Source organism: Prionailurus viverrinus, chromosome F2, assembly GCF_022837055.1.
Source record: "Prionailurus viverrinus isolate Anna chromosome F2, UM_Priviv_1.0, whole genome shotgun sequence".
In the NCBI taxonomy this organism is placed as follows: domain Eukaryota; kingdom Metazoa; phylum Chordata; class Mammalia; order Carnivora; family Felidae; genus Prionailurus; species Prionailurus viverrinus.
The window spans coordinates 66,690,449-66,711,862 of record NC_062578.1 but is presented as its reverse complement, the minus strand read 5'-3'; the positions used below and the strand labels follow the sequence as shown (position 1 = coordinate 66,711,862).

At 39.8% G+C, this 21,414-nt stretch overlaps 1 protein-coding gene across 8 annotated transcripts in view; it reads right to left on the bottom strand.

The window, feature by feature from the left end:
• TBC1D31 (TBC1 domain family member 31) overlaps nt 1–21,414 on the bottom strand; it is a 75,039-nt gene that overhangs the window by 42,965 nt on the left and 10,660 nt on the right. For all 8 annotated transcript variants that reach the window (XM_047842196.1, XM_047842198.1, XM_047842199.1 and 5 more), the window contains 4 exons: nt 19,208–19,386; nt 10,264–10,415; nt 5,862–6,021; nt 2,193–2,393 (listed from right to left, as the gene is read on the bottom strand). In XM_047842196.1, the coding sequence (XP_047698152.1) occupies nt 2,193–2,393; nt 5,862–6,021; nt 10,264–10,415; nt 19,208–19,386 (692 nt within the window). The remainder of the gene's footprint in view (nt 1–2,192; nt 2,394–5,861; nt 6,022–10,263; nt 10,416–19,207; nt 19,387–21,414) is intronic.

The window sequence follows — 21,414 nt, the reverse complement described above, 5'->3', positions numbered from 1 at the left end:
ACAGAGCCTGCTTGGGATTCTTTCTCTCTCCCTCTCTCTCTGCCCCTTCCCTGCTTAGGTGCTCTCTCTCTCAAAATAAATAAATAAACTTAAAAAAAAAAAACTGTCTGACTTCTGGGGTGCCTGGGTGGCTCAGTCAGTTAAGCATCTGACTCTTGATTTTGGCTCATGATCTCACAGTCGTGAGATCGAACCCCATGTTGAGCTTTGCACTGGGCTTGAAGCCTGCTTAGGATTCTTTCTCCCTCTCTCTCTGCATCTCTCCCTTGCTTGTGCTCTCTCAAAAAAAGAAAAACAATTTGAAAACGTCTCACTTCGGAATACTGCCCATCTTTAATATCCTTGAACGATCTTCTCTCTAACCTCAACCCGTTCTTCCAAATCTTTATTAACATTGTTATTCTAGTGCCACATTTTCTCCTTTTGAACTCCATGTGCTTCCACGAAATACAGTCTCCTGAAGGTTAGAGCCTGAGATATGAATTGCCATACCTTAGTAGTGTTCAAACACATTAAGTAGGAATTAGTGTACTTATTAGAACAATACTGGAAATTCTCCAGTGCCCAATAAACAGGACTTGAAGGAATGGGACGTGGGTGGGGTTTATAGAGACCACAGACCGGAGCATTTGTGTAAGCCTAGAATAGCCATAAAGACACTAGTGGTGTTGGTAATGTGTCCAAAAAGAAAAAAAAAAAAAAGATTTCCTACTTCTATTATAGGTTAGTTTTCTGGTCAATATGATCTTAATTGAATGCTTAACAAATACCAGAGAGGAAGTCAATGACTTATTCTGATTTTTCTCAGATCTTTCCCTGCTTCCATTAGTAACATTTCCCTAGCTTTTGTAAAGTTCAGCTAAGCTGAAAACTCTAAGAGCAAATAATATGTTATTAAAATGTTTAAAGTTTACAAGAACAGTAGAGTATAACTCCATATGGTTGAAGAAAATGTATGCGTGTCATGTGCATGCACACACACGTACACACACACACACACACACACACACACACACACACAGAGTAGATCCTCACTATTCATGGTAGTTCTGTTCTATAAAGAAGCTGCAAATACCAAGTTAGTGAATACTGAATCATTGCTCCTAGGAGAAATAGTTAGGTCCCTGTGAGCCAGAGATGACAATATGTCAACCAATCAACATATAACTATGTTTAGTGTGTGTTTCTGTTTAGCAACACTTTTTAAAAAATATTTATTTTTAGGAGAGCGCAAGCAGGGGAGGGACACAGAGAGGGGGACAGAGGATCCTAAGCGGGCTCCACGCTGACAAGTTGACAGTAGTGAGCCTGACATGGGGCTTGAACTCATGAACTGCGAGATCATGACCTGAGCCAGAGTCAGATGCTCAACCAACTGAGCCACCCAGGTGCCCATTTAAAAACACTTCTTTCATCTATATTGTTGATTCACTAGTATTGAACTCATGCCAACAGCACTATAACTTGTACCTGAATTAGGTTTATCACAACCTTCTTATGCTTAGGAATGTTAGACAGCACTTGAGCATTATGTCTGGGGGCCATTTAAAAGAGCAAAATCAACAACAAAAAGCACAAAACTAAAGAATGCAGCACTAACTAGACCACGGAAAGGACACTTGTCACGGGAGCTGAAGTAAGAAGGCCACGCGCTGCCCTGTCTGGCCTCAGCTGGGAGCCTGCACGACGGGCAGCCCACGGTTTGCACTGCTGTGCACATACGAATCCCTGTGAATAGGCACCAAGTACGGATTCGAGTTGCAAGTATATTTTTAGCAGTGGCAAGTTCACATTTAAAGAATCCATGAATAATGAGGATTATATCCAGGATAATCTGGATTTAAAAAATTAAAAAAAAAAAAAAGATACAGATAAGCAAACAGTTGAGAATCAGTCTCTTTTCTCAGATGATTCTGAAGTGTGTATTTTCCCAGTCTTTTTTTCTGTTTGTAAATGTATAGAGTCAATCCTCATTATTCATGTATGTATACATATATGTATGTATATATGTATGTGTGTGTGTGTGTGTGTGTGTGTGTGTGTGTATACACACACACACATACATACCCAGAAGTATGAATAAGCAATCCAGGATAATCTGAATTTAGAAAACCGGAGCATAAAGATTTTATTTTTGATGATACAACATTTAAATCTTAAAAAAACTTGATGTTGTTTACTTGAAAACATACCTTATTTATTTCTTGTGTTAGAGCTTGAACTGAATATATGTTCAGACTTCCATTTTCCATAATGGATGCAATGTACCGTCCATGTGGACTAATTACTGATGAGCTAATTCCTTCATCAAGGCTCCCAATTTCAAAGAGAAGTTTGCAAGTCTGTATATTAACAAATCTCATGATACCATCTTGACTTAGCACTCCAAGAACCTAAGAGTAGAGAGAAATAATATGAGTTCCAAAAACATACTTATTTTAACCTCCCTCCCTCCCTCCCTGCCTCCCTGCCTTCCTTCCTAAGAGAGAAAGAGAGAATGCCCAAGCAGGGTAGAGAAGCAGAGGGAGAAAGAGAATCTTAAGTAGGCTGCACGCTCAGTGCAGAGCTAGACATGGCGCTCCATCCCCTGGCCCGGGATCATGACCTGAGCCGAAATCAAGAGTCAGATGCTCAAATGACTGAGTCATGCAGGCCCCCCCCGAAACACATTTAAAAGTCAAATGTCTCTTGGGGCACCTGGGTGGCTCAGTCAGTTAAGCATCCAACTCTTGATTTTGGCTCAGGTCATGATCTCGTGGCTGTGGGATCGAGCCCTGAATCAGGCTCTGTTCTGACGGCGTGGAGCCTGCTTGGGATTCTCTCTCTCCCTCTCTTTGCCCCTACCCCACTCGCTCTCTCTCGGTCTCTCTCTCATAATAAATAAAAAACACTTAAAAAAGTCAAATGTCTCAGATGTTAACTAGACTTATTATAGAGATCATTTCACAATCGAAATGATCGAATATCGCAATTTCGCAATCAAAATATCGAATCATCATGGGGTGCCTGGGTGGCTCAGTCGGTTGAGCGGCCGACTTCGGCTCAGGTCATGATCTCACGGTCTGTGAGTTCGAGCCCCACGTCGGGCTCTGTGCTGACAGCTCGGAGCCTGAAGCCTGCTTTCGGATTCTGTGTCTCCCTCTCTCTGACCCTCCCCCATTCATGCTCTGTCTCTCTGTCTCAAAAATAAATAAACATTAAAGGAGTATACAAAGTATACTTATAAAAAAAAAATCGAATCATCATGAAGCTAATCTTTTATGCCAATTATACATCAATTTTTTAAAAAGTCAACTCTCTGAAAGTCAAACTATACACACTTACATGTACACATATGTATGTATTTATATACGGGGTTTGGTTGTTTTTGTTTTGAGGGGAGGACAGACAGAGATTATATTCACAAAGGGCCATCATATATTTCAAAATTGCTAATTATGGCTCATGTAGATTTGCCCTATTCAGGTCCAGGTAAGCCTGGCTCTGACCAAAACCAGTAAGGTGCCCGTGCTGGGAGACTATGGCAAATGATCAGCCAGGCCTTCACCCGGACCTCCACACTGGTCGTCAGAGGCAAGGAGGGGAGGGCTTGCTCTCGCTCACCACACCCACAGCTTGATGAGAACTGGCATCTGTCCCTCATGCACCCAGCTCTGGGCAGTGGTAACAAACATTTGGGGGAAGAAAGAAAGTCTGTGGGCTGCACAGACAGAAGGGTAAGAAGGAAACTAGTCTTTTAAGGGGAAAAATTTAGTCTTAAGTCACACAATTTGAAAAATTAAAAACATGTACTAAAAAAGCATAAGCAAATACACAATAAACTCCTCTACTGCCTGATCTATGCACAGGCTCTTTTCCCAGTGCCGCTGGCTGGTAAGCAGTGCCACCATGTGACTGCATGAAATGCTCATGTCACTTGTTATATGGAAGACGACAGTCTGGCAGTAGTTGGAGACGGTTTGAAGGTGGCAATCTCTTCTGTTGGGTCAGGTTGTGGGAAACCCCCTCATCCACAGCTGATGCAACCTCTCTGGGGGGCAATTTGGCAAGATCTCTCAAAGTTACAGATGTACCTGATTCTGAGAACCACTGCTTCAGCTCTGGGATTTTATCCTACAGACAGGATGTATGAAATGGTACATGCAAAAAGTTATTCAGTTATTCTATTTATTTACTCACTCACTAACTCAGGCAATCTTTATACCCAATGTGGGGCCTGAACTCATGACCTTGAGGCCAACAGTAGCATGCTCTTCCAACTGAGCCAGCCCCAGGCAACCCTGGTGCAGCGTTATTTGTAATAAAGAAGGACTAAAAACAAGTTAGGTGCCCAATAACAAAGGACTGGTTAAAAACCTATAAAATACTATGCAGCTGTTAAAAAAAAAAAAAAAAAAAAAAGAAGCTCTGTACTGACATAGAATAAACCATCTTCGAGGGCAGTGAAGAAAACAAAAACAAAAAAACAAAAAAAGTGAAGAAAAGCAATGTGCAAAGCTGCATTTTTTATATGGCAGAAGGACAGTTCATGAGATTGAGCCCTGTGTCCTCTGTGTGGACAGTGCAGAGCCCGTTTGGTTTCTGTCTCTTTCTCTCCCTGCTTGTGCTCGCTTGCTCTCTCTCAAAATAAATAAATAAACTTTAGGAAAAAAAAGTGGCAGAAACAGTGGACTATTATAACAGTAGCAGTTATGGAGAATAACTGGACAAATGGAAAAGAAGAGATTTCACTTGACTGTCTTTTTTTTTATGTTTTCCACCTTGGGAATGCATTATCTATTCAAAAACTTAAGTTGGAGGCAGCCACCTGGCTCAGTCAGTAGAGCATGCAACTCTGAATCGCAGGGTCATGAGTTATATATAACTTGTTAAAGTACAAGACTCAAAATAGTCAATTTAAAATAAGAACGTTAAGGTTTAACTACTCAACCATTAAAAAGAAAAATGGTGTGGGGGCATCTGGCTGGTTCAGGCAGTAGAGCATGTGATACTTGATCTCAGGGTCATGAGTTCAAGCCCCAGGTTGGGCATGGAGCCTACTTAAAAAAAAAAGATGAAAAAGATAAAATAAAATACATAAGCAAAGAAAAAAAATTTTTAAATGCTGTGTAGAGGGGGAAGTACCTTGCAAATTAAGGCAAGATACAAAGAAAACACGTTTCATAAAACTAAGGCAACCAGTTATGGTAGGTAGAACACAGTACAACAAGGAGAAAAATTTTATTTTTTTTTAATTTTTTTTTTTAATGTTTATGTTTATTTTTGAGACAGAGAAAGACAGAGCATGAACGGGGGAGGGGCAGAGAGAGAGGGAGACACAGAATCGGAAGTGGGCTCCAGGCTCTGAGCCATCAGCCCAGAGCCTGACGCGGGGCTCTAACTCACGGACCGCGAGATCGTGACCTGAGCTGAAGTCGGACGCTCAACCGACTGAGCCACCCAGGCGCCCCAACAAGGAGAAAAATTTTAATCTTAGCTCCTCCTTTTTAATCCTTACAATTAATAGGAATGTTGACAAGTCCCTTAATGTTTTTAAGCTTTAATGTCAGTCTGTGTAATGGAGAGAGTACCTTCCATGCCTGTGTGCAAATAGAAAATAATATGTTAAAACACCCTGTAAGTCATAAAGTATGACATAAATTTAAAGTATATAGATTTTAGAAAAAGGTTAAATTGTCAGTAATACACAAAACCTAATATTTTTAAACTTTTTCAATTTTAGACTCTTCGCAATATCAGCAATTTCAAGTCTTTGTAACAACCAGGGTACAAGTTAACTAGGAGAGCTATTAATATAGTTCAGAAATTGATATGCTCTTTCTCAGAAAGTATAATGTCCTACATTTATTTATATTACTAACCTGATTAGAACCAGCATCAAAACTATCAGGAAGAAATTCTAGATGGCGAATGGCTCGAACTTTAGTAGGCATCTGAATAATTCTAAATAGCTGTTTAGCTTCCAAGCACCACAAGTGAAGGTGATTTGATTTACCCCCAGCAGCCAGGATTCGACCATCTCTGTATAACAAAAGGTGAGAAATTAGGACTACGTGAATAGTTTTTAAATTTTTTTTAATATTTATTTTTGAGAGAGAGAGAGAGAGAGACAGACAGTGTAAGCAGGAGAGGGGCACAGAGAGAGAGAGACATAGTATCCGAAGTAGGCTCCAGGCTCTCAGCTGTCAGCACAGAGCCCAACCTGGGGCTGGAACTCACGAACCGTGAGATCATGACCTGAGCCAAAATCACACGCCTAACCGACTGAGGCACCCAGGCACCCCTAACGTGAATTGCTTATGGTAGCAATGTCCAGTATGATCCAACATGATAGAAATATTCTGTATCTACACTGCTCAATATGGTCACTACTGGCCACATGTGAATGAGAACTTGAAATGTAGCTAATGCTTCTGAAGAAATAAATTCTTAATTTTATTTACTTATTTTTTAAAGTTTATTTATTTTGAGAGGGAGACTGAGAGAGCACAAGCAGGGGAGGGGCAGAAAGAGAGGGAAAGAGAGACTCCCAAGCAGGCTCTGGGCTGTCAGTGCAGGGCCAGTTGCAGGGCTTGATCTCACAAACCGTGAGATCATGACCTAAGCCGAGATGAAGAGTCAGAGGTTTAACTGACTGAGCCACCCAGGTACCCCATATTTAATTTTTATGAAGTAGTTCATGCACCCAGTAGCTACCACATAGGAAAGCTCAGGTTTATAGCATATATTTTTTTACCTATTGTATTAAGACACCAGCTTAACATATGTTTGTTCGATGACTTGATTGAGAATTTCTGAATAACATTTATCTTTTATAGCATAATCTCAAAGTTAACACCCTCCAACTTCCTACATTTCACACATGACTATACTGAACTGGTACAACACTGCTACACGAAAACTCAAGAAGCCCAAGCTTTTTTTCCTGTGCAAAGAAAGCTACTTTTAGAAAGGTACAAAAAGAATAAGCTGTATTAACTTGCAAGGCTGTTGCCCATTCATTCACCAAGGACTGGTAGTGTCTAATACAAGCCAGGTATCATTTCAGGCACCAGGGACACAATGGTGAACAAGGCAGGGAAGATTCCTGCTCTTGGGGATTTTCAGTCGAAAGAAAGGCAAACAAATAAATGAACTTGATCTCAGCTGATAAGTTCTATAAAGAACTATACAATGAGATGGGAGTTACAGAGCTGGGAAAGGAGAAAGGTCTACTCCCTAAAAAATGAATGAGCCAGGGGCACCTGGGTGGCTCAGCTGGTTAAATGTCTGACTTCGACTCAGATCATGAGATCAAGGTTCATGAGTTTGAGCCCTGCATTGGGCTCTCTGCTGTGAGCACAGAGCCCACTTCAGATTCTCTGTCCTGCTCTCTGCCCCTCTCCTGCTTATGCTCTCTCAAAAATAAATAAACATTAAAAAAACATTTAAAAAAATGTGAATGAGCCAGTCACGGGATGATTTGGAGGAAGAATTCCATGCTGGTCGGTATTCCAGACTGCAGTGCACAGTGTGAGAAAGGAATAAGCTTGTACCTAAGGAAGAGTAAGAAGCCTCACTCAAGTGTGGTCCTAACCATGTTAGGGAAAGGAAATAGGACAAAGGAGAGGGAGACGAAGGCCAGATAACAGAGGTCTCAGGAATATTATGGGAAGTTTGGATTTTATTCTAAATATCAGGGAAAGCCTTTCAAGGGAGTTCAACAGGGAAATGACATGATTTGACTTATTTGACTAATGGTTTAAAAAGACCACTCTATCTGCTATGTAGAGACAGACTTTAGGAAATGAAATTGAAAACACTGAGACCAAATAAGGAGACTATTACAGGAACCTGAAAGAGACTAGGATAGTTGGAGGTAGGTGATACTGTGGCAATGCACAAAAGATCAGACCAATTCAAGATATAATTTGGTGGAATTGATGGGATTTACTCATGACTTAGAAGTGGGTAAGAGCAAATGAGGAAATAATATGTATTTTCTAGCACTTTCCACTGAAAAGGCCTAGAGACATTGACCAAATCAGTCACAAGGAGTGTCCCCTAGCATCCAGACTGGGTCTTGAAATATCATTACCCACACAAATGAAACCAGGTTTGGGGCACCTGGGTGGCTCTGTGGGTTAGGGGTTGGACTCGATTTCAGCACAGGTCATCATCTCATGGTTTGTGGGATCGAGCCCCATGTGGGGCTCACAGCCCAGAGCCTGCTTTGGATTCTCTCTCCCTCCCTCCCCCCCCCACTCCCCTGCTCATGCTCTCTCTCAAAATAAATAAATAAACTTAAGAAAAAAACAAAAAACAAACCCAGGCTCTTTAGAAAAGTGGCTGATACCAGGTTTGGGACAGAAAATATACAAGATAAGCCTGGAACATTTTGTTAGATTAGAAACAATGAGAGCTTTCAAAACAAACAACTGGAGTTGTATCAAAAGGGTTCAAAGCCAACTTGAAGAGGATCCCAGTGGTCAACAATGAGAGAACTGCAGCATCACTAAGAATAATGTTAATGGATTAAATCACAGTCACTATTTAAATCCATTCATTCACAAAGATTAAGGGCAAAAGCCTTCACTGGCTACCTTGGGAAGAGGCCAATGAACAATTCATTATTTTTCATAACAATTTTTTTTAAAAGAAGGGAAATTAAGCATTTATCCCGCATTTCATTACAACCTATAAAGTAACCAGAGAGTTAACGAGAGGAAGTTTTTTCTTTAGAAAGATTCTGGTTAATAAGGGAAGAAGGAATGACAGAATGAGCATAGCACCATTTTGCTAACCTCAAATGCAATACTGGATCTAGGTCATGACCATCGATGACCACTAATATCACAAGAGAAACGTTCCTCCTGATGAAAGTACACAAACCACCTATCATGCTTCTTGCCCCCAAATCAAGCCTGAATCAGACCAAGCCTCCAATTTACAAAAAATATAGGTGTAAGCAGTTTACAGGAAATACAGATGAGAGAGGGTCACATTAAAACACCACCACAGGGATGCAAAAAGCAAATCTGGAAATACAGAGAATGCTATAAGACAAATGACCAGTTCCTTAAATAAGCTGCAAAGAAAAAATTTAAAAAGAGATATATTAACCAAGACACTGTGTGAACCTTGATTCCTGATTTGAACAAAGATTAGATACGTGAGACTATTAAGAAATTATTCATTTTTAAAAGTGTGGTAATAGGTTAACTAACTGAAATTTAATAAAAACTTGGGGGAGAAAAGTGGTAATAGTACTACGGTTATGTTCGAAAAGGACTCTTTCCTTTAGAGATACACACTGGAATACTTACGGATAAAATGATATGCATGGGCTTTGCTTTAAGGCAACGAGGTAGGTAGCAGGAGGCAGTAATGGGTGGAGTTATAGATAAAATAGAGGTGGCTATTAGTTGATTATTACAACTAATAAGAATACTCTAGTTAGGGGGGCACCTGGGTGGCTCAGTCGGTTAAGCGTCTGACTTCGGCTCAGGTCATGATCTCACAGTCTGTGAGTTCGAGCCCCACGTCGGACTCTGTGCTGACAGCTCAGAGCCTGGAGCCTGCTTCCGATTCTGTGTTTCCCTCTCTCTCTGTCCCTTCCCCACTCGTGCTCTGTCTCTCTCTCTCTCAAAAATAAATAAACATTAAAAAAAATTTTTTCTAAATAAAAAATATAAAAAGAATACTCTAATTAGGGCTTCATGTATTTTTATATTTTTCTGTAGATTTGAAATTTGCCACAATACAGTAAAAAGTTTTACAGCTCATATGTCAGTTTGAAGGAAACTTTTCTCATATGACCGTAAGATAATGAAAACAGAATGAAAATTTGTAAAATTTTACTGGAAGCTAGATTTCTTAAAAATTCTCAGTGTTGGGGCGCCTGGGTGGCGCAGTCGGTTAAGCGTCCGACTTCAGCCAGGTCACGATCTCACGGTCCGTGAGTTCGAGCCCCGCGTCAGGCTCTGGGCTGATGGCTCAGAGCCTGGAGCCTGTTTCCGATTCTGTGTCTCCCTCTCTCTCTGCCCCTCCCCCGTTCATGCTCTGTCTCTCTCTGTCCCAAAAATAAATAAATGTTGAAAAAAAAAAATTAAAAAAAAAAAATTCTCAGTGTTGTGGGGGAGGAGGAGCTAAGTCAAAGGAGCATGTGAGTCTTTATCTCAGGGTCATGAGTTTGAGCTCCATGTTGGGTGTAGAGATTACAAAAACAAAAAACAAACAAAACCCCCCCCAAAAAACTTAATAAAAAGGTAAAATGCACATTACCTGGTCACGGCAAACACTTTGTATAATACACTAGAGCTTTCAGGTGGAGCTGGCAGTTGATATTTGCAAGAAAGAGTATCACATTCCCAGGCGAAGATGGAATTATCTTTAAAACAGCTGAGGATGGTATTACTTAATGGTAAAAAGAAAACCTAAAGAAGGAGAAAAACAATTATTGTTCACATAATGATCATATAGCCCATAGCCCTCTTTAAATTTAAAATTATCCAGGTTGGGGCACCTGGGTGGCTCAGTCGGTTAAGTGTCCGACTTCAGCTCAGGTCACGATCTCATGGTCTGTGAGTTCGAGCCCCGCGTCGGACTCTGTGCTGACAGCTCAGAGCCTGGAGCCTGTTTCCGATTTTGTGTCTCCCTCTCTCTCTGCCCCTGCCCCGTTTGTGCTCTGTCTCTGTCTGTCTCAAGAATAAATAAAACGTTAAAAAAATTTTTTTTGTTTTAATTAAAAAAAATAAAACTATCCAAGTTGTTGGGGCTTCTGGGTGGCTCAGTCGAGCATCCGACTCTTGAATTCTGTTCAGTTCGTAATCCCAGGGTTGTGGGACCGAGCCCCGTGTCTGGCTCCACACTGAGTGTGGAGCCTGCTTAAGCTTCTCTCTCTCTCTCTCTCTCTCTCTCTCTCTCTCTCTCTCTCTCCCTCCTGCATGCTCTCTCTCTCTCTCTCTCAAAATAAGATAAAATAAAGTAATACAAGTAGTCAATTTTTCTTTTAAAAAGTTACTTTTTCTTGGGGTGCCTGGGTGGCTCAGGCTTGGTTAAGCGTCTGGCTTCGGCTCAGGTCATGATCTCACCATTCATGAGTTCGAGCCCCACGTAGTGCTCTCAGTGCAGAGCCCACTTTGGATCCTCTGTCCTACCTCTCTCTCAAAAATAAATAAACATGAAAAAAAATTGTTTTTAAGATTCTTTTTTTAGTGTTTATTTATTTTTGAGAGAGAGAGAGCGAGAGAGCAAGTAAGCAGGGGAGGGGTGGATAGAGACAGAGACATAGAATCCAAAGTGAGCTCCTGGCTCTAAGCTGTCAGCACAGAGCTCAACACAGGGTTCGAACCCATGAGCTATGAGATCATGACCTGGGCCGAAGTTGGGCACTCATCCGATTGAGCCACCCAGGTGCCCCTAAAAAAAAAAAAAAAAAAAAACTTAAAAAAAAAAAGTTACTTTTCCTTAAAATAAAAAAATACATTTACAACATATGATGGGATAATACTGATATCTCATATACTATCATAAACTAAAAGGAAAAGTTTCTTAAATAAAAAATAGGGGACTAAAATAACTAGGCAATTCATAAAATACTAAGTAAAAATTTTAAAACATTTAACCTTACAAAAGATTGAAATGAAAACAATGATAGCATTTTATGAGTATCAAATTTACTATAAAAATAACACACACATATACATGCACACAAACTACATATGCTAACATATGTATTCTATTTACAAACTATATACTAATATAAACACAATGAAATACTGGCTACTCATAAATGTTAAAAATACTAAATGTTGGTGAGAGTATAGGAAATAGGCACTGTTATACATGGCTGCTGGTAATAAAAATTGGTTACAGATATTGTACAACACATTCCAACAGCCTTGAAAATACACATCACTCCTAAACTAGTCAGTCGGCTTCTAAAAGTTAATCCTTTGGAAAAAAAATCAGCAAAGTGCTTTGAGATAAATGTACATAAATGTTTGTTGAGCATTATTTATAAGAGTAAAAAGTTGAAAACAAAAACATGGTATTTTATTCATGACTATTTAATGGACAATTGAGATTGAACTTAATAGCAAATGTGAAAATACCATTTTTTGCTAGTTTCTATACATAAACACTAAACAATGCTTACTTTTTAAAAAAATTTCTTTACTGCTTATTTATTTTTGAGAGAGAGACAGAGAGACAGAGAGACAGAGAATGAGCAGGAGAGGGAAGAGAGAGATGGAGACACAGAATCCAAAGCAGGCTCCAGGCTCTGAGTTGTCAGAGCCCGACACGGGGCTTGAACTCATGAATGATGAGATCATGATCGAAGCTGAAATCAGACACCCAACGGACTGAGCCACCCAGGTGTCCCAACACTGCTTAATTTTGATAATATTAAATTTTAGTTAAAATTCACCATTTTCTCATAAGATTTTCAATGGCCTCTAATAAAATTTTGTGTCATTTGTGTAAAGCACACAAAGGGAGGGAGGGAGGGAAGGAAGGAAAACAAAGAAGTAAAGAAAATGGAAGAAACCAATACCCTAAGAACAAAATATTCCTGCCCATCTTCTCAAAATACATCTCCTCAAATAGCCTGAGATATTTCCCATGGTTTAATCCTTAGCTACATCTCTAGCTCTTTATTCTTTCATTCCCATCTAGAATAGACTTAACTACATCCAAGCTTATTGTAATACTTTGTATTTGAACATAGGATTTGTTCTTGTGTTGGACAGGAACAGGGATTCACCAAGAAGGCAGAACCCCTTGGACAATCTGTAGTCTCTTTTCTGACCCCTGATTTGTCACACACCTTCAGAATTTACTAGTGTCAGAGGGAGGCCTATTTTCTCTTGAAATGCTACATTCTTCGGGGAGGAAGCACTCAACGTTTTTAATGCTGGATTGGAGCGTCTCTTGAGTATTTACAATCAGGATATGGCTGTCATCACAATAATGAGAGGGAGCGGGCCAAAAAGGTCCAGGGGAAAAGCAGGGTCAACGTCACATCTACTGTGGCTGTTTCCGGTGTTACAAAAATAACAAATCAATAAGGCACCTGTATGAAATACTTCTGCAACTTTCCATGTAATTTATGTTTTCACCTAAGCTATTATATATACACAGTTAAGAAATGATTCTAATAGTTAATGATATTACTATAAAAATTTCAGGGAATGGAAACCTGTTATTTTTATAACAATAGTTGAAGGCTGTTATCATGAACTGTTCTGTCTGATATACATATAATAGTATCTTTTTTCAAAAGCAAATAGTGATAAAAAAACACAGCCCTTACACACATACCTACATAGTACACTATGGGACATACTGGTTAATTAAAACAATCTACTCAGTGTTAATGCTAATAAGACACAATAAAAAATGCTAATTTGATTGCTGCCCTTGCCTGATTCAACCCTCACTTTTGTCCTTGGCCCACTTTATCAAAGACAATCACTGGTATATCATTCGCCAACAGATTCAGGAAGATTTATAACCGGAAGTTCTTACTGAAAGCATGTGCAGTGAATACCCTGTGATCTGTAATGAAGGCTGAGACGCTATTTCAAAACCAATGTGGAAAAAAGTAACTTAAGATTTTTATTATAATTAGCAATATTTTTCTAGAAAAGTAATAAAGTTTATTCCTTCTGGGAGAAGCAAAAGCTTTAAAGTTAATGAGCACCAACTGCTATTTTAGGGGAAGAGCTGTGATAGATTATTGCCTACATGATTATTCATTACTAGATTTGTGATTTTAATTGCCAGATTTTAATGATTATAAAATTGTTCCTAATGAATCATGTCATTATTTAGATAGTGTCATGTCTTGACAATCATAAAAAGCTTAGAAAAAACTTCAAAAGCACTAGCAAAACATACTTTTTGGAGGGTTGGGCATCAGGGCGGGGCTGCAGTTTTCCTTGTAAAATAGGAAAATCCAGGCTTTCCAACTCACTTTTGAATTAAAAAAAATTTTTAATGTTTATTTATTTTTGAGAGAGAGAGGGAGAGAGAGAGAGTGCGAGTGGCAGGGCGGGGAGGGGGGGGCGCGATGAACAGAGAGAGAGGGAGACACAGAATCCAAAGCGGGCTCTGGGCTCCAAGCTGTCAGCACAGAGCCTGATGCGGGGCTCGAACCCACGTCCAACTCACTTTTGAGAGGCCTGTGAGCTCTTCTGAAAGTTAAGAGTTCAAGATGGTAATAAGAGCAAATGTACAATTAAGTCAAACGTACAACTGAGTAAAAATTTAGCAAGCGCCAACTGTGCACAAAAAGTGAATTAAGTTTGGCAACACATTCTTTGTCAAATGTTTTCTTACATCCATCAGAAAACATTCTCTGACATATACTGAACCACAGTAATCAGAAATCCTAGGATTTATTCAAAAATCCCAAACTAAATATTTAATTTAAATATTCTACCTCAAACATCAACAAAATAATCAAAATCTACTAATAGGAAGAGGCATGACTGGCTTACCTGAGAGGCAGTATGGTATCCTGGAATGACTTTGGGGTAAGACGGGCCTACAGTCAAACCACGCGTCTTTGGTAAGCTATGTGACCCAGGGCACATTACTTCGTGTTTCTGAACTTCCGATTCCCCATTTGTAAAATGAGAATGGTATCTACTTTTAGAATTATTTAAGTTTAAAAATAACTAAATGAAGTGTAAGGTACACAGTGAATACTCAACAATGGGTTATCTATTGTTATTGGTATTGATTACTGCTACTGCCAGGTACAAAAACCCAGTGGAAAGATGTTGGAATGACAGGTTCTATCTATCTATCTATCTATCTATTTACTTATTTATTTATTTTGAAGTTTATTTACTTATTTTGAGAGACAAAGAGAGCTAGTGGGGGAGGGGCAGAGAGAGACAGAGAGAAAGGCAGAGAGAATCCCAAGTGGGCTCTGTACTGACAGCAGAGGTTCGAACCCACAAACCGTTAGATCGTGACCCAAACCAAAACCAAGAGTTGGACGCTCAGCTGATGGAGCCACCTGGGTGCCCCAGAATGACAGGTTCTTTAAAAACATTTTGAAATCAAAGGTCCACGGTTATTTATCTGAAACCCTTGGTGCCAGATATGTTCCAGAATTCAGAATTACTTCCACTTTAAGAAAGGTAATATGATGCGTATTTTGTAACATTACGTGTGGAACCTGGGGCAATACTCCATACTCAAACATATTAATATTTCAGCCTCATGTCAATTCAGTTCAGATTTTGCTGCCAAATGAATTTAGGCAAGATCGGATTTTGCCGCCAAGTAAGTTATTTAAAAACTTTCGGGTTTCTGAATTGCTGAAGAGGTATCGTTCATCCATTTCATGTAGTTCGAAAGAAATACAACACAGTTACCTTGCGGCTTTTTAAACAGGCATCTGACTGGGCTGAGATAATCCCATAACAGAACCAAATAACGGGTAGCAGAAACAATAGCAGCTGCAGCTGACTTGTACTGTGCTCTGTGTGCACCATCCCCCTCCCTCCTGAAGCCAACACTAAGGCGAATGCTGCTACTGTTTGCATCCTACTCATAAGGTTAGTGGCTCGGCTCATTGAAAATGTTGAACATGAATCTAGTCAAGCCTTTAGCTTACAAGAAATACAAATGAGAGAATAAGTTAAATGAAATAATGAAGAAAAGTGAGAACAAATCCAGAATTTGGGGCATTTTCCAGGACAGCTATCCTGGTTGCTCTCAAAATAAATAAATGAGAGGTGTCTGGGTGGCTCAGTCGGTTGAGCATCCGACTTCGGCTCAGGTCATGATCTCACGGTCCAGGGGTTCAAGCACCGCATCAGGCTCTGTGTGGACTGCTCAGAGCCTGAAACCTGCTTGGGATTCTGTGTCTCCCTCTCTCTCTGCCCCTCCCCAACTTGCACTCTGTCTCCGTCTCTCAAAAATAAATAAACGTTAAAATAAATAAATAAATCGGGGCACCTGGGTGGCTCAGTCGGTTAAGCATCCGACTTCTGCTCAGGTCATGACTTCGCAGTTGGGGAGTTCGAGCCCTGTGTCGGGCTCTGTGCTGACAGCTTGGAGCCTGGAGCATGCTTTGAATTCTGTGCCTCCCACTCTCTCTGCCCCTCCTCCTCCCCTGCTCATGCTGTTTCTCTCTCCTTCAAAAATAAATAAACATGAAAAAAAAATTTTTAAACAAATAAATAATAATAATGTCATAGGACAAAAATGGCAGAAGGGTATTTTAGATTAAAAAGAGCCATCATAGGGGTGCCTGGGTGGCTCAGTCAGTTGAGTGTCCAATTCCTGATTTCAGCTTGGGTCATGATCTCACAGTTTGCAGGTTCAAGCCTTGAGTCGGGCTCTGCATGACAGCTCGGAGCCTGCTTGGGACTCTCTATCTCCTCTCTCTGCCCTGCTCACATGCTCTTCTCCCTCTGTCTCTCTGTCTCTCTGTCTCTCTGTCTCTCTGTCTCTCTCTCTCAAAGACAAATAAACATTAAGAAAAAAAAAAGGGCCATCATAAAATGAAACTCACAGCATCATTTGTCACCATGTATCACCAAAAAAAAAGCCACAAAAGTTCTACTTATTTATTTACTTTTGAGAGAGGGAGAGCACACATGCACTCCTAAGACAATCTTAAGCAGGCTCCACACCCAGCACAGAGCCTGACGCGGGGCTTGGCCTCATGACCATGAGATCATGACCTGAGCTGAAATCAAGAGTTGGAAGCTTAACTGACTGAGCCACCCAGGCACCCCAAAAGTTGTTCTATTTGAAATACAGAATCAGAAACTGGAATAAATACATAGACTTAGTAAACACTTGGTAAGAATGAAAGTTTTACTTTTTTTTTCTTTATTTATTTACTTATTTTGAGAGTGAGTGAAAGAGCAGGCGAGGCAGAAAGAGAGAAAGAGAAAGAGAGAGAGAGAGAGAGAATGAATCCCAAGCAGGTTCTGCGCTGTCAGCACAGAGCCTGATGTGGGGCTCGAACTCACGAACCATGAGATCATGACCTGAACGGAAACCAAGAGTAGTCGCTTAACCAGCTGAGCCACCCACTTAACCAGCTGAGCCACCCGGGTGCCCCTAAAAGTTTTACTTTAAGATTAGCTTACAACTACTTCCTGTTTTCAACAGAATAAGCCAGGAGTGGCAACAATCAGGCCCTCCTTCGGTTCTTGTTTTGGACCTAAGAATGTTTCTTTTTTACCTTTTGAAAATTATTTCACTGTAGACAGTCATGTAAATATATACATAATATCTTCAATTTTGCTCTTGGTCTGCAGAATCAAAAATATTTACTATCTGGTCCTTTGAGAAAACGTTTGCAGGTAACATATAGACTATTATTTTAGAACAATACTTACATGCATACTGCATATTATACGTATGTTTTCTAAATCTTATTCTCCTATCACTAACTTTTGGAGTCCTATCTGTTAAACTAAAATATCTAAATGACAATGCAAGGTTAGAATTGGCAACTATCCAGCATCTACTAGTTTTAATTTCATGGTAAAAAGAACAGATGGGTTTTGTGTCATTGTTTCATAACTGTTTCCATTGTGGGTTCAATTCCAAGGCACTCTTCTTTAGAATTTAAAATTCAAGTTAAGCACTAAAGCAATTAAACAAGAAAAGACCCACTAAGATATTTGGCCTAAATCCCTGATGAATAAGCTGGCTACAACTTTTATCTTTTTTTAATTATTAAAGGCAATCTAAAGAACTCTGACATGTCCAGGGAGACTATAAAATAAATTTCTGGTTGACATGCCCTGCTAGCTGTTCATGTTAATGACCAAGAAAGTAAAAGCAATATTGTACATATAATATAACCTAAAGCAATCACATAGGAGACTCAGACAATCTTGAAAATAGTATTTAGCTAATCAAATGGGGGGAAAAAAATTAAGCCATAAAAGCAAAGAATTGGATATTCTTTTAAAAAGTGATTTATGCATAGAAAGGAATACTGATCAACAATAAAAAGGAATGGGGCACCTGGGTGGCTCAGTCGGTTGAGCGTCCAACTCTTGATTTCAGCTCAAGTCATGATCTCACGGTTCGTGGGATTGAGCCCCACATTGGGCTCTGAGCTGACAGCTTAGAGCCTGCTTGGAAATTCTCTCTCTCCCTCTCTCTGCACCTGCCCTGCATGTGCTCTGCCCTCTCTCCCCAAATAAATAAATACACTAAAAATAAATAAATAAATACATAAACAGGAATGAACTGCTAGTACATACAACAACATGGGTGAATCTCAAAATCATGCTGAAGAAGAAAAGCTTCATACATACCAACAGTGACTGGTTGTATTTATTTTAAATTTTCTTTTATTATTTTTTAGAGAGAGAGAGAGAGCATGAGCAGGGGAGAGGAACAGAGGGAGACAGAGAGAATCTCAAGCAGGCTCCACGCTCAGCATGGAGACTGATGGCAGGGCTTGATCCCACAACCCTGGGGGTCATGACCTGAGCAGAAATCAAGAGTCGGACGCTCAACTGAGTCATCCAGGCGCCCCTTATTTGAAATTTTAGAACAGACAAAACTAATCTACGGTAAAAAAACATTAGAATAGTGCTTACCCGGGAAGGGATATATGGGAACTTTCTGGGATGATGGTAATAATAGGATTGCACAGGTTACAAAGGTATATGTATTTGACAAAACTTAACAAATGAATACAAACATCTGTGCATTTCATTATATGTAAGTTTCACATCAACAGATACTGAGCCATAGTCAATTAAATTCAGTCTTAAGTATTTACAGGCAAATACATTAATGTCTGCAATTCACTTTAAAATGAAAAGCAAGAAAAGAATGAACAGTGGGACAGAAAGATGGATAGAACCTTAATACGGTGTTACAACAACATAATAACGTAATAACGAAAGTACAGTACAGGATAGTATAGGAACACGTTAACAGTAGAATCTACATGGCGTTCGTACATGTATTCACTGTGAAATTCTTACAAATCTGCTCCGTGTTTGAACTTTTTCAAAAACAAAAACCCGGTAAGTTAGAAATTGTAGCCACAAGCAACATCTTTCATCGCGTGGGCCACTCTGCTTCACTTGTTGCTGAGTTATAAGAACACGGCTATGTGGGACAAAGTACATCGTTACTCTCACATCATCTATAAATCCTGCTAACCGAGAAACGAGTCAGAGAAGCACAACAGACCAAGATGTGCCCCGCACTCACTGACCTTCTGTATTCCCACAGACTGTAGAATATTCAGCTTTCTTTTTCTCTGAAAGGTGTCCAAGTCCCACAGCTGTGCCGTATCAGAAGAAGTAGTGATGGCATATCTCCCTGATGCGTGCACAGAGATCGAAAATACTGATGATTCGTGTCCTCTCATCCAGCTAACTAGTTCCTTGGTAACTGTGGTAAAAAATAAGAGTCATACAGGGAAAACACGATGTATCATCCAAGGACTGATTCAACTGATAGCTAGGTATTTATCGTTAACACCTACAACAATGGAAGCTGGCCAGTTGATAAAATGCACAATGGAACAGGTTAGTAACGCGAATGTCATGGGCATGTGAGGAGATGAGGCCAAATGAAAAAGAGTTTAAGAACAGCTTTAGATGTGGTGGTAGGGAGTTTGGGCTTTCTCTTGTAATAGTTTTACATAGAAGAGTATCATATCTGTTGTGTATTTCAGAGAGAGCACTCTGAAGATACATGAGGGATACGGTGGAAAGAAGGAAGAGACTAGACAACTAATTTATCTTTTGCTATAATAATCCAAGGAGGCGATAAGGAAGGTCTAAAATACAAATGTGGCAATGGACAAAGGAATAAAGTCAAGAGTTATGAAGGAGAAATTCAAAGGGCTTTGTGATCAACTAGATGTATTGAAATAAAAGTAAAAGACGAGTTAAGACTTCAACGGTGCTAGTTTAGTTATATAACTAGATGGCGATACTATTAGCTGATTTAAGAAACACATAAGGAGAAACAGATTTAGCAGTGTGGGAAGAAGAAATCATGAATTTGATTTTTAAAATGGATCCTGAGGTGCGTGTGTGCATGAGAGAGAAGTACAGAAAACAGCCCGGCAGAGAAAATACCGAAAACTTCATTACAATTATCACTGGGTCACAGAATTATAAGTGATTTTTATGTTCTCTTTTACATTTTCCTGTGTTTCCAAGTTTGCTGTGGTGAACGTGTTTTACTGTTATGAACAGAATTTTTTCTTTCAGGAAGATGAAACTGAGGAGAATAATCAGAAAGCAAGATGTAAATCTGGGAAGCATTAAGACACAAAGTAGGTCAAAACTGAAAACAGAGGAACAGAGGAACAGAGAAACCCTTGGGGAGAGAGTAGTAGTTTCCAAACACCGGTCTGAAGTCTGGCATTAGTTAATGATCAAGTTTTCATTGGTCTTCAGTGAAATGAGAAAAATAAGGACAATGACATGAGTTTTTCATAAAGCTAAACTGAAAGTACTACCTTTTAATCTAGCATTCTATCCTTCTAAGTTTCTTTATGTTAAAAACGATCTCTTGTTTTATGAAATGAAGTTCTATCGTTTTTTCCTATGTCGGTAAAATTAAAAGTTGACAACCCATGTGGGTTGTTGTTCCTCTACTTTCTTTTTAATTGGGTAAAAACTCCCTAAGTCTAGGGACCACTGAAAGAACACAGGAAAGACTACTGAGAAGCAGTCAGAATGGTAGGAGGAAAACCAAGAGAGAGAAGAGTATGAAAACTAAGGTCTTAATGTAAAGCAAAGTGTTAAATGCTACTGAGGGGTAGGGTGAAAAGTATAAAGAGAGCTTAAACAAACAGAGGTCACTGGGGCACCTGGGTGGCTCAGTCAGGTAAGCGTCCAACTCTTGGTTTTGGCTCAGGTCATGATCCCAGGGTCGTGGGATCGAGCCCTATGTCAGGCTCTTTGCTGAGTGTGGAGCCTGCTTGGGATTCTTTCTCTTCCTCTTTTTCTGCCCCTTTCCCACTCGTGCACGCACACACTCTCCCCCTCTCTCAAAATAAATAAAACATTTAAACAATCAGAGGTTACTAATGGCCTTAGAGAAGTCTCAACAGCGTGGAGTGGGGAAAGCAAAAATCAGAATCCACCAATGGGTGCCGTGAAGAAGCAAGGTTTAGCAGTGAAGAGGGAGGTAGCTGGGGAGGTGGAGAAAACATCTTAAAGAAGGGGCTTCATTGGTAGGGGTGGGGCGTTCAACAGACAGAACAGATTGTAAACAGATGGAACTAAGAGAGAAGAAGAGAATGGGTGGAATCCAAGGGAAGCAATCACAGATGAGTATAAACATTTGGTTTTTTAGAACTTCTGTGTGTGACAGTAGTGTTTTTTTAACACCAAAAATTGGAGACAGTTTAAAGGCCACTGACAGGTAACAGGTTTAATAATTGTGGTGCTGCAAACATCT